This window comes from Dreissena polymorpha, chromosome 15 (assembly GCF_020536995.1).
Source record: "Dreissena polymorpha isolate Duluth1 chromosome 15, UMN_Dpol_1.0, whole genome shotgun sequence".
Lineage (NCBI taxonomy): Eukaryota > Metazoa > Mollusca > Bivalvia > Myida > Dreissenidae > Dreissena > Dreissena polymorpha.
Genome location: NC_068369.1, coordinates 10,148,178 through 10,160,813, shown reverse-complemented (window position 1 = coordinate 10,160,813; position 12,636 = coordinate 10,148,178). Strand labels below are relative to the sequence as shown.

Sequence of the window (12,636 nt, the reverse complement as noted above, 5' to 3'; positions counted from 1 at the left end):
AAGGGGTATACAAGGCTTTGTTGAAATTCATGGCCAGTTCAAGAGACACTCAAGGTAACTTTTACCTAAGTCGAGAACAGAGCCATCCCCTCCCCTCTAAATAGTCAATTGTTGTCAATAATTAGAAAGTTAAATTAATTTTTATAAGGATTTGTCAAATATGATTCGATTTTATTATTAAATTTTATTAGTTTAAGTATTTAAAATATTTATAAAGCAGTGATTTTTTTAACTTGTGCTTATATGGAACAACAGAGAGTCGAAATAAAAATGTGCCTTGTATGATTAAGGAGTTTAATTTTGTTTGTAATCAGTATTAAGGGAATAGGAAGGGAATCCTGTTACAATTCCAATGCCACGATCGCAAAATAAGTTAATTTCAGTATTTGATTTCGTTTAATGCTTACCGCAGTTCCAATCGTGTTAATATTCAAAAAACAATTGAAAGTCCCTTAAATAAGCGTAAAGTTTGGAGCCTATAAACCGGTTAAAATGACAATGGCGCGCATGTGTTTGTAACCCATGTAGCTGGTAACACTATTTTAATTCGTATACCGGCATACCTGGAATTCCGTTTCCGGTACACGAGCGAACTGGATGGCTTATTACGCAAAAAGCAGAATTTCGTGTTGTTTAAAGGCCCGATAGGCAATAATATATAAACAATGGCTGACGACAATTTAGATGACTTCTTTGCAAAGAAGGACAAAAGCAAGAAGAAGACAAAGTCATCAAAACTAACTCCAAGTGACATTCAAGCAAAATCGGAAGAATCTGTCAAAAAAGAGAAAAAGTCGAAAAAAGACAAAGACAAGACACAGTCTTCAAATTCGTCCACAATAACAGACATTTCAGGATTAATTGTAAACCCCAAAGAGGTTTGGGTTCGTTATAGATCCACTCCTCATTCTTTCTGAAAAGTTTTTGTGGTCGCATATGTTCAGTTTATAAAACGTTTTCGACGCATGGTGGCACTTTGTTAGCATGCCTTTCATCATTATTTGCTTGCCAAACACAGTGGCAACTTTATTGCATAGTTGTCAAATATAAAACTTAAAAAAATAAATATTTTACTTAAAGGCTCTATAAAGGTGAAGATACGTAATTATTTACAGATTTTTAAATATTTTTTTCATATTTTATCTATGTAGGTTGTCAAAAAACAATATATATATATATATATATATATATATATATATATATATATATATATATATATATATGCTATTAGACATAATAATAAAAATGTAAGCAATACAACTTGTTTTGAGCTCAAAATAAAGTGTCCTCCTAGTCAATTGTGTTTACAAATAATCAGTTTATTTACATCGCTGTTTACTCGCGAAAGAGAAAGTGAAAGTGACTCAGGTCACCAAAAATATAACGGATGACTTTAAAAGTCACTATCACGCTCACCAATACATACGGCTACTGTATTATGCTATATAAAAACATTCGACAACAAGAAGTACCATACGATGGTTAATTACAATAGGAAGACCCTAAAAACAAGTAACATTGATGTAAAAACGTTATATTACAAGCATTTGGCAAGTTTTAAGCATCTAAATATCGTTCCACGATGTAATCTACTTTCGCTTTCGAGTCAGGATCGGATTCATTCGGGTTGCGTTCATTTGCATAATTTATACAAGCCATTTTCACATTCGCTAAGTTCCAGTTACCCAGAATTCATTTTGATTTCACAAAATAATTATTCATGTGAGCTACGTCATGCTTCCGACAATTACAGTTTCCAATCTCGTGTTCGCCCGTAAATGTTCGGATATTTCACGGGAGATATAAATGGAATTAAATGTGGCCACAAAAAAATAAAAACAAGCGTTTTGTATCTCGTTAAATCCATTCTACCAGACAACATCTAACGTTGAAATTTTGCTAAAAGGAACATTGATTTTTTTATGGGTTAGCTTTATTTAACGAAATATTCGATATTATTGACCGTGATTGTTACTTTAACGTTTTCGGGTATCACTCACAAAGTAGGTCTCTTCTAAATGGTTAAAACGTTTGTAGTGATCTAATAAGTTACTTTCTGCTGGTAACAAGTTGTTAAAATAGAATTAAAATTGAAATTTCTTTCGGCTATTTTTATCATATGTCAACGCTCTGAGGCTACACATCATGTTAGTTTAAAAAATGTAAACATTTCTTCCAATTGTGAAAAGGGTTTATCTTCCATAATTCTTGACAACGTTGTACCTAGGCTGTGTAATTAGCAGTTTTTATGCAAGACTAACTGAAATCCGGTAAAAATGAGACCAATTGATATGCATAATAATTGGATTTGTGACCTTTATAGAGCCTTTAAGTGTTTGTTTTCACTTCTACTTACTGCTATTTCACCAAGTCCATGTCCAAGTCCAGACTCCTCTGGGAGTCCATATGCACTCCTTCATACAAATGGGTGCAGTTCAGCGCACGGAATCCGTGCGCTTCACTAAACAGAGTAACAGACGTCGTTCGAGACAAATTGAGGAAAATAATGAATAAACTTCATAACCATGTTAAATTTACCTGAATGGAAACCTACGGATGTTATCATTCCACCTTTACTGTAGTCAGTATAGTACTAACAAAAACTCTTGATACTTTTATTCAAGACATAAAACATCTGATATGAAGCATGAAATCTAAAACATAACAATAACAGTTTTATTAAATAGCAAACAACGAAGATAATATTCATCTTTTTAGAGTACAAAATCTGGAACATTACGACAACAATACTCATTATTTTACCTTCAATGGCAAACATTAACGCAGGGGAAGCTATTCAGTACACTGAAAGTACGGGTTACAGTAAACTATCTACCGAACAGTTACATCAGCTTGACACGGAATGCGCGGCCGTACACATTTCCGAGGTAGGGTTTTGGTGGAAGCAAACCGTCTTTGTGTTCATTTTAACTGCCAACAACGCCTCAACCATTCTATGGCCCAGATTTTCCCTTTCTTCTTTCTGAATTTTTTTCAGTGCGCTGAAACCACGTTCTGGATCGGCTTTTTTGGTGTATTGCACATTCGGATTATCCCGCTATTTTGGAACTAAACATTAAATGTAAAAGACTCATTAATGACGTAGAGTTAATTTTACAAAACAATTGTTTTGTAAACCGTTTCAAACAAAGACAAAAACAAACACATTTTCAACATTTATTTCATTATAATACAACTATCGATAGCAATAAGCGACCACTATCTTGAAGACTACCATGGTGTGAATGCCTGATAAAATCAATAATTAGCCGATAAATCGCTGATAAGGTGTCATAAACAACACTGGTACACACGAGAAGTAGAATCGGATTGTTAATTTGGGGCAATAAAGGGATAAGCGGTGGAAAGTGTTAGCCAAACAGAGCTTGAATAGCGAATTTAATTGGGAACCTATAGACCTTACATCGTTTTTACGAATGTCGGGACAAATCGTCTCATATGGGGACGCTGGGACAAAGAGCCCAAAAGCGGGACTGTCCCGCCAAGATCGGGACATCTGGCATGTATGATTTTTTACAAATGTGTTAAAAATTCCCAATGGACGTTTTCCAACATTTTTTTTTTTTTATCATAATATTTTGTTTATCTCCCATCCATATAAGTTCCACCTTAGTTAATATAATTCCTGAAAACACTATATTTGGTCTGTTTTTAGCTCACCTGAGCACAACGTGCTCATGGTGAGCTTTTGTGATCGCCTTTTGTCCGTCGTGCGTTGTGCGGCGTCGACATTTGACTTGTTAACTCTCTAGAGGCCACATTTATTGTCCAATCTTCATGAAATTTGGTCAGAAGATTGGTCTTAATGATATCTTGGATGAGTTCGAAAATGGTCATGTTTGCTTGAAAAACATGGCTGCCAAGGGGCGTGGCATTTTTCTTTAAATGGCTATATATGGCTATAGTTAAATCTTGTTAACACTTTAGAGGCCACATTTTATTGTCTGATCTTCATGAAACTTGGTCAGAAGGTTTATCCAGATAATATCTTGGACGAGTTCGAAAATGATGCCGGTTGGTTGAAAAACATAACCGCCAGGGGGCTGGGCATTCCTTATATGGCTATAGTAAAACCTTGTTAACACTCTAGAGGCCACATTTATTTTCTAATCTTCATGAAACTTGCTCAGAAGATTTGTCCCACTGATAGCTTGGATGAGTTCAAAAATGGTAACCTTTGCTTGAAAAACATGGCTGCCAAGGGGCGGGGCAGTTTTCCTTATATGGTTATATATGGCTTTAGTAAAATCTTGTTAACACTCTAGAGGCCACATTTATTGTCCAATCTTCATGAAACTTGGTCATAAGATTCATCCCAATGATCAGGGCTTGACAATAACTTTTTTACCTACTGACCCAAAGGACCACCAGCTTTCAGAAATTACTGGTCCTCCAAGATTTTAAGTGGTCCTACAATATCTATGTTATTTTACCTAAATTTCAATTAACTTTCCGGACTATCCACAATGTATTGTGCATTTATAAAAAGAAAACTATACTATCTACTAAACTATCTCTCATCCTTTTCATATTTGCTGTACTTCAAGCTTCTCTTCATTAGTTTTAGGGTTTTTAGGCGGAGGTATCAGGTTCAACCACCCCCGGAATGAAATTCCACATCGTGAAAACTTGTTATCTTGAAAAAAAACGCACGTTTATGCTCTGTCAATATCAAAACATTAAAGCTCTCCAGTGTAAATTCGCACGGTAAACAAAGTATATACTGATGGTACTAAGATCGATAAAATGCTGATTATTGCTGCTTTTTCCAAATAATAAATACCATTTTGTTAATTTCTCAATCCAAACGTTTCAAATTTTATGTTAATTTGTGTATCGATCACGGCAAAGTCCAGAGACATTTGCGGAATGAAAATCGATTTTTTGATCCGACAACAGGTTTTTGTCATCCGTGCATCTAGAAAAATTGGAATTTCCAATATGTTGCTATTTTTCATCTCGGTCTCGAGTCGGCCCATAAAATAATGATGAAATTATCGGTTTATTATGAACATATAAAGTTGTTTTATTGATGAAAACGGCTTTCCACCAGTATTTCACAATAAGCCAGCCATGATTTTTAACTGGTCCGACGGATCAACCAAATTTCTAGTTTCACTGGTCCTCCCTATTTTTTACTGACCCCGGGTCAACGGACCACCGTTAGTGTCCAGCCCTGATGATATCTTGGACGAGTTCGAAAATGATGCTGGTTGGTTTAAAAACATGGCCGCCAGGGGGCGGGGCATTTTTCCTTTTATGGCTATATAGAGTAAAACCTTGTTAACACTCTAGAGGCCACATTTATTGTCCAATATTGATGAAATTTGGTCAGAAGATTTGTCTTAATGATATCTTGAATGAGTTTGAAAATGGTTACGTTTGCTTGAAAAACATGGCCGCCAAGGGGCGGGGCTTTTTTCCTTATATGCCTATATATTAAGGCTATAGTAAAATCTTGTTAACACTCTAGAGGCCACATTTATAGTCCGATCTTCATGAAACTCGGTCAGAAGATTCATCCCAATAATATCTTGGAGGAGTTCAAAAATAAAGCCGGTTGGTTGAAACACATGGCCACCACGGGGGCGGGGCTATTTTCCTTATATGGCTAAAGTAAAACCTTGTTAACACTCTAGAGGTCACATTTATTTTCCGATCATCATGAAACTTGGTCAGAAGATTTGTACCAATGATATCTTGGATGAGTTCGAAAATGGTTTTGGTTGCTTTAAAAAATGGCCACCAGGGGCGGGGCATTTTTAACCAGGTTTTTCAAAGAAAAAAACTGGTTATTAGATTGGCAAATGTCGGCGGGCAGGCTGGCTGGCGTGCTGGCGGTTGGAACAAGCTTGTCCGGGCCATAACTCTGTCGTTCATTGTCAGATTTTAAAATCATTTGGCACATTTGTTCACCATCATTAGACAGTGTGTCGCGCGAAAGAATTACGTTGATATCTCTAATGTCATGGTCACAATTTGAGTTTGAAGGTAAAAAATGGCCATAAATGAGCTTGTCCGGGCCAAAACTTTTTTCGTTCATTGTCAGATTTTAAAATCATTTGGCACATTTGTTCACCATCATTAGACGGTGTGTCGCGCGAAAGAATTGCGTCAATATCTCCAAGGTCAAGGTCACAATTTGAGTTTGAAGGTAAAAAATGGCCATAAATGAGCTTGTCCGGGCCATGTCTTTGTGATTCATTGTGAGATTTTAAAATCATTTGGCACACTTGTTCACCATCATTAGACGGTGTGTCGCGCGAAAGAATCACGTCAATATCTCCAAGGTCAAGGTCACAATTTGAGTTTGAAGGTCAAAAATGGCAATAAATGAGCTTGTCCGGGCCATTTCTTTGTGATTCATTGTGAGATTTTAAAATCATTTGGCACATTTGTTCACCATCATTAGACGGTGTGTCGCGCAAAAGAATCACGTCAATATCTCCAAGGTCAAGGTCACAATTTGAGTTTGAAGGTCGAAAATGGCCATAAATGAGCTTGTCTGGGCCATTACTATGTCATTCATTGTGAGATTTTAAAATCATATGGCAAATTTGTTCACCATTATTGGACGGTGTGTCGCACGAAAGAATTACGTCAATATCTCCAAGGTCAAGTTTGTCACAACTAAAAATAGATTGATTTTGAAACAACTATGTAACTATGAACAATCAGTAACAATGCACATTTTGATTGAGTTGTCTCTCTTTATCAGACTTTTTTTATGCCCCCCTTCGAAGAAGAGGGGGTATATTGTTTTACACATGTTGGTAGGTCCGTCCACCAGATGGTTTCCGGAAGATTAGTCAAGAACGCTTAGGCCTAGGCTCATGAAACTTCATAGGTACATTGATCATGACTGGCACATGACCCCTATTGATTTTTAGGTCACTAGGTCAAAGGTCAAGGTCACAGTGACTTGAAATAGTAAAATGGTTTCCAGATGATAATTCAAGAATGCTTATGCCTAGGATCATGAAACTTCATAGCTAGATTGATCATGACTGGCAGATGACCCATATGAATTTTCAGGTCACAAGGTCAAGGTCACAGTGACTCAAACAGTAAAATGGTTTCCGGATGATAAATCAAGAATGATAACACCTAGGATCATGAAACTTCATAGGAACATTGATCATGACTGGCAGATGACCCGTATTGAATTTCAGGTCACTAGGTCAAAGGTCAATGTCACACTGACTTGAAACAGTAAAATGGTTTCGGGATGATAACTCAAGAATGCTTACGTCTAGGATCATGAAACTTCATAGTTACATTGATCATGACTGGCAGATGACCCGTATCAATTTTCAGGTCACTAGGTCAAAGGTCACAGTGACTTGAAACAGTAAAATGGTTTCCGGATGATAACTAAAGAATAATTAGGCCTAGGATCATGAAACTTCATAGTTACATTGATCATGACTGGCAGATGACCCCTATTGATTTTTAGGTCACAAGGTCAAAGGTCAAGGTCACAGTGACAAAAAACGTATTCACACAATGGATTCCACTACAACTGACAGCCCATATGGGGGGCATGCATGTTTTACAAACAGCCCTTGTTTTCTAATTGAAATCAAGGTCAATTTTACACAAGGGGGTTAACAATACACATTTTGAATTGTCTTCCTTTATCAGACTTTTTTTCAACTGAAAACCTGGTTTTGGGACAATTTTGACGCTTGTTCCTTCTTTATGGCTATATATGGCTATAGTAAAACCTTGTTAACACTCTAGAGGCCACATTTATTGTCCAATCTTCATGAAATTTGGTCAGAAGATTGGTCTAAATGATATCTTGGATGAGATCGAAAATAATTATGTTTGCTTGAAAAAATGGCTTCCAAGGGGCGGGGCATTTTTCCTTATATGGCTATTGTAAAACCTTGTTAACACTCTAGAGGCCACATTTACTGTCTGATCTTCATGAAACTTGGTCAGAAGATTCATCCCGATAATATCTTGGACGAGTTTAAAAATAATGCTGGTTGGTTGAAAAACATGACTGCCAGGGGGTGGGGCTTTTTTCCATATATGGCTATAGTAAAACCTTGTTAACACTCTAGAGGCCACATTTATTTTCCGATCTTCGTGAAACTTGGTCAGAAGATTTGTCCCAATAATATCTTGTTATCTCAGGTGAGCGACTTTGGGCCTTTCAGGCCCTCTTGTTACACAATTAATACCTGGACACATCATTTATCTGTTATTTATATAGACAAAACAGCTTTATGTTCATTATAAATGCAGCTAGTGTCATGGGAATATTGTTGGTAAGTAATTTCTTTTTTGAAAAATGCAGCAATTTTTAAATCCCAAACAGGACATGAGTGTGTTAAACCTTGAAATGGGAAAATTTGGGTCTTAAAATATTGATATTGGGAATTGTGTCTATTTAAATTTAAATGTCTTGTTATAAAAAAATAATAGCACAACTCCTCTAAATGTTTGTTTTGATGCCTTTTTGCTGAAATGCTCATTTTCAGCGCTCTTTTGATTTGTTGACTTGTAGATAATCCCCTTTTGAAAATTGATGCCATTTTCCTTTTTGGGGAATCAGTTTTGACGCACATCAGAATTTTTTTATTTTGTTTAATTGGGAAAGTGTTTTTTACGGGCGCTTTAAAATGAAGGAAAAAATCGTAGGCATGATTTGACAATCTATCCCATGCGTCCACCCAGTAACTTTTGCTCATTTTCTGTTTTTAAAAATAGTTATATAAATTACTGATAATAATTTAAAATATTTTGGTATCGGACAGTTACTAATTCAAAAAAACTTTAAATACACAAAAACTTTTCACATCTCCTGTCCTTCAATCTTGCTATCTTCTGCACGCTTTTATTTAGTTGGTTGTTTTATTGTTTGTTTGTTCATTTTGTACACTTACCAGTACAGCATTTTTCCAATATACATTCCTTTGGATTCATACCAGTTATATTGGGTTACAAGTATTATTTTCCCATCATTATTATTGGTCAGTAATGTAATATCCTGTTGACTGTGCACATTAATGTTATAAAAAATCATAATAGTCGGCTAAAAGAAAGTAGTGTGGTGTTAATTTGATCCAAAGTTTAAGCATTTCTTCCTGTTAATGAAAAAGGCTGCCATTGGTACAGTGTACAAATGCATGCTTTTGTTGTCATGTTGTATATTGGATGACAACAGTTGCACAAATTTATTTCAGCAGATTTATGGAAAACCAGGTTTAATGCATATGGGTAAAGTGTCTGTCTGATCGGGGACAAAGCTCTCCGTCTACACAGGATTTTTGTTAAGAAGACACTCCTTTAAACAATAAAGTCTTTAAAAGCAGAAAGTGTCATCCCTGATAAGCTTGTGGATACAGCACTGGCTAATCTGGTACGACTTTATTAAGCCTAGTTTTCTCAGAGCGTTGCAGGAAAAACAATTCTTCACTGCCTTTCATATTAAAAATCTCGTTCTTTAGTCATGGATGAAAAGCCCATCATTAAATTAGGGAGTTTTACAATTATTTGGTTATGTTTTGCATGATGTATTGTACTTAATAAAGAATGCTGTAATTAGAGCTGTTTAAGAAGAACTCAATATTTAACTATAGACAGCACAATAATGAAATTTCTAGATTAAAAGTATTCTTTTATATTAAGTCTAAGAATGGCCGTTTTTTCATCAGAATCAGCAAATAATAACTTCGTGAATTTATCATTAACACATAATGAAGCATGGATGTCAAATCATTAGCTTTATTCCCTTTATTGTAGATACATAAATTAATAGGCCAAAAATATTTGCGTTTTGTCACTATAAACATTATCCAACAAATTAAAATCTTCTGATAATAATATTGTGTTTTGCCTTTTTGACTTATGGTTTGCGCTAAGTGTGTCTGTCAGTCTGTCCGTCAGTCTGTCACATTTTTCTGGATCCTGCGATAACTTTAAAAGTTCTTCATATTTTTTCATGAAACTTGAAACATGGATAGATGGCAATATGGACATTATGGACGTTATTATGCACGTCATTTCAGTTTGTTTCTACGTCAAAAATTATGGTTGCTATGGCAACAAATATTTAAAAAAAATAAAAAAATCTGACAATGGAGGAGCCGGTAGGGGACATATATTGCTTGGCTATAGTTTTGTAAATAATAAATCATGCGCTAACGTCACTCCTTTTTGTTTCCACCATCCTTATAATGTAAAGCAAAAACCAAAGTTTCTGTTAATGCTGCATCTTGTATATTTTTAACGATATCATTTAATTTTAATATATGCGATTACATGGATTTAACTATTCTGGTCATACATGCTTAAACCTTGATATTTGCTTTTTAAAACTTTAAAGGGGCCTTTTCACAGATTTTGGCATTTTTTTAGCTTATTCATTAAATGCTTTATATTGATAAATGTAAACATTGGATCATAAAAGCTCCAGTAAAAAATCAAGAAACAAATTAAAAAAAGGAAAAGAACATTGCCCGGAGCAGGTTTCGAACCAGTGACCCCTGGAGTCCTGCCAGAGTCCTGAAGTAAAAACGATTAGCCTACTGAGCTATTCCGCCGAGTACACATTCTTGACGTATTTTATACCTTATATAAGCAATCTTCGTAGTTTCACAAAATTTAACGACAAAAACAGAACTCTCCAAATTATTCAATCGTTTCGCGTTGCAACGCTTTATAATTTTTAGGTTTTAAAATCGTCAAAAGATGCATATAATGGCTATATTAGAGCATGGTTAATGTTCAGTATTACTGTTTCCTCACAAATATCATAACTAAAACGAAAACTTACGAATCTGAAACAACTTTTTTCAATTTTGTCAATATACCAAAGCGTGAAAAGATCCCTTTAAAATGTCACAACTTATAAAGGTCCTCACATTTTTTAATGGGTTGTGATTGTATTTTATGTTTGTTTAATTTTGTGGATCAATTAATCTTCATTGAATTGCACTTTATTGTCCAATAAAATCAAGTTCTGTATAACTCTTCAAATTGGTTTTGTGATACATGTATGTGTCACTCAGCCTGGATACAGATTTGAAGCCAGGCTAAACAGGGACAACACTTTCCGCCTAAACTGGATTATTGCTAAGACGAGACTTTCTTATAATAACAAAAGCGAATATTGTGGTGCCTGATTAGCCTTTGCAGACTGCATAGGCTAATCTGGAACAACATTTTATGCACATGCATTAGCATTTAATGAGCGCGACTCATACACCGTGTTGTTTTTAAGGAGGAGGAATGGAAGGAGGTGGAGGAGGAGAAGGAAAAAGATTACTCTGGACTGCGGATAGCCAACCTGCAGATCGCGTATGTTTATAGATGTATAGCTCTCATTTTCCCTAGTTTTAGATTTTAATACAATTTAGCCGGGCTCTGTGAAATGAGGTTTAAAGCATAAAGTGTCATCCCAGATTAGCCTGTGCAGTCTAATCAGGTACAACACTTTCTGCCTAACCTGGATTCTTGCTAAGAAGAGACTCTTTAAACGAAAAATATCAAAAGGGGAAAGTGTCGTCCCTGATTAGCCTGTGCAAATTGCACAGGCTAATCTGGGATGACACTTTACACACATGCATTAAACCCCCTTTTTACAGACCACAGCCCAATTACAGCCAATACACTATATACAAGGAACAGTCAAGGGAGGTACAGAATCATTTGCAAATCTGCATTTGTGTTCATTATGCAGTAATATAACAAATCATGTGTCTTGAAACATCTAAGGCTTGTATTTGTGAAATTATGGAGTGAATCTATCAAATATACATATAATAAGTATTTTATTATCCCCACGTTTTTCGGAGAAAAACTGGGGATATTGTGGTGATGTGCGTCTGTCTGTCCGTCCGTCCTGGCCACCTGCTCCTCCTACACTATTAGAAGAACAGAACAGAACAGATAGTTTATTTGTGACTTAAGCATATACAGCTCATCGTCAAAAACAATAAATCAATCATAAATACATATACATACACATGCGTCAAACTAACAACAAATATTTATGCATTTTTACACATAGATGATTTTTGTGAGAATGCAATATGAAAGAGAAGGCTCTTAATTGTTAAACAAAGTTAAGTAAATGATTATGATCCGTTAGTGATTGAGAAAAATAAAATTTAGACATTATGCAGTTATAAATTATTTACAAAATCACAATTTTGGGGAAAAAACTATTCTCAAGACTATACATTTTCGGCTCTAAGTTTAAATGCTTTTATACAAAAATTAGCTAGACGTATCAATACAGATTTTCTAGTCTCATTTAACAATTGTACACATTTAAACATACTTGATCTTCTTTTGTAAAAAACAGGTATACATGTATTTCTAATATTATCATATAAAGGACATATAAGAACAAAATGGTACTCATCTTCAATTTCATTCATTGAACAAAATGTACATGTTCTTTCATTTCTTTGAATATTTTGGTGCCTACCAGTTTCTATAAATAGAACATGGGAAGACAATCTCAATTTTGCGATTATGTTTCTAAATTTCGAATTTTCAATTTTGTCTAAATAAATGGATCTTTAAAAAATGGGTTTCAATTCTTTGTACAAATATAGTGATGGAGAGTCATTTACATCAATTCGCCATTTTGAA

At 35.1% G+C, this 12,636-nt stretch overlaps 1 protein-coding gene across 4 annotated transcripts in view; it reads left to right on the top strand.

Moving 5' to 3' along the window:
• The first annotated feature begins 561 nt into the window (after nucleotides 1-561).
• The window catches only part of LOC127860164 (protein CDV3 homolog), a 337,157-nt gene continuing 325,082 nt past the window's right edge, over nucleotides 562-12,636 (top strand). For 3 of the 4 annotated variants that reach the window (XM_052398053.1, XM_052398051.1, XM_052398052.1), the window contains exons 1-2: nucleotides 562-878; nucleotides 11,258-11,334. In XM_052398053.1, coding sequence (XP_052254013.1) covers nucleotides 666-878; nucleotides 11,258-11,334 — 290 coding nt within the window. In that variant the 5' untranslated portion in view covers nucleotides 562-665. The remainder of the gene's footprint in view (nucleotides 879-11,257; nucleotides 11,335-12,636) is intronic. The other variant, XM_052398056.1, reaches the window with a different exon arrangement.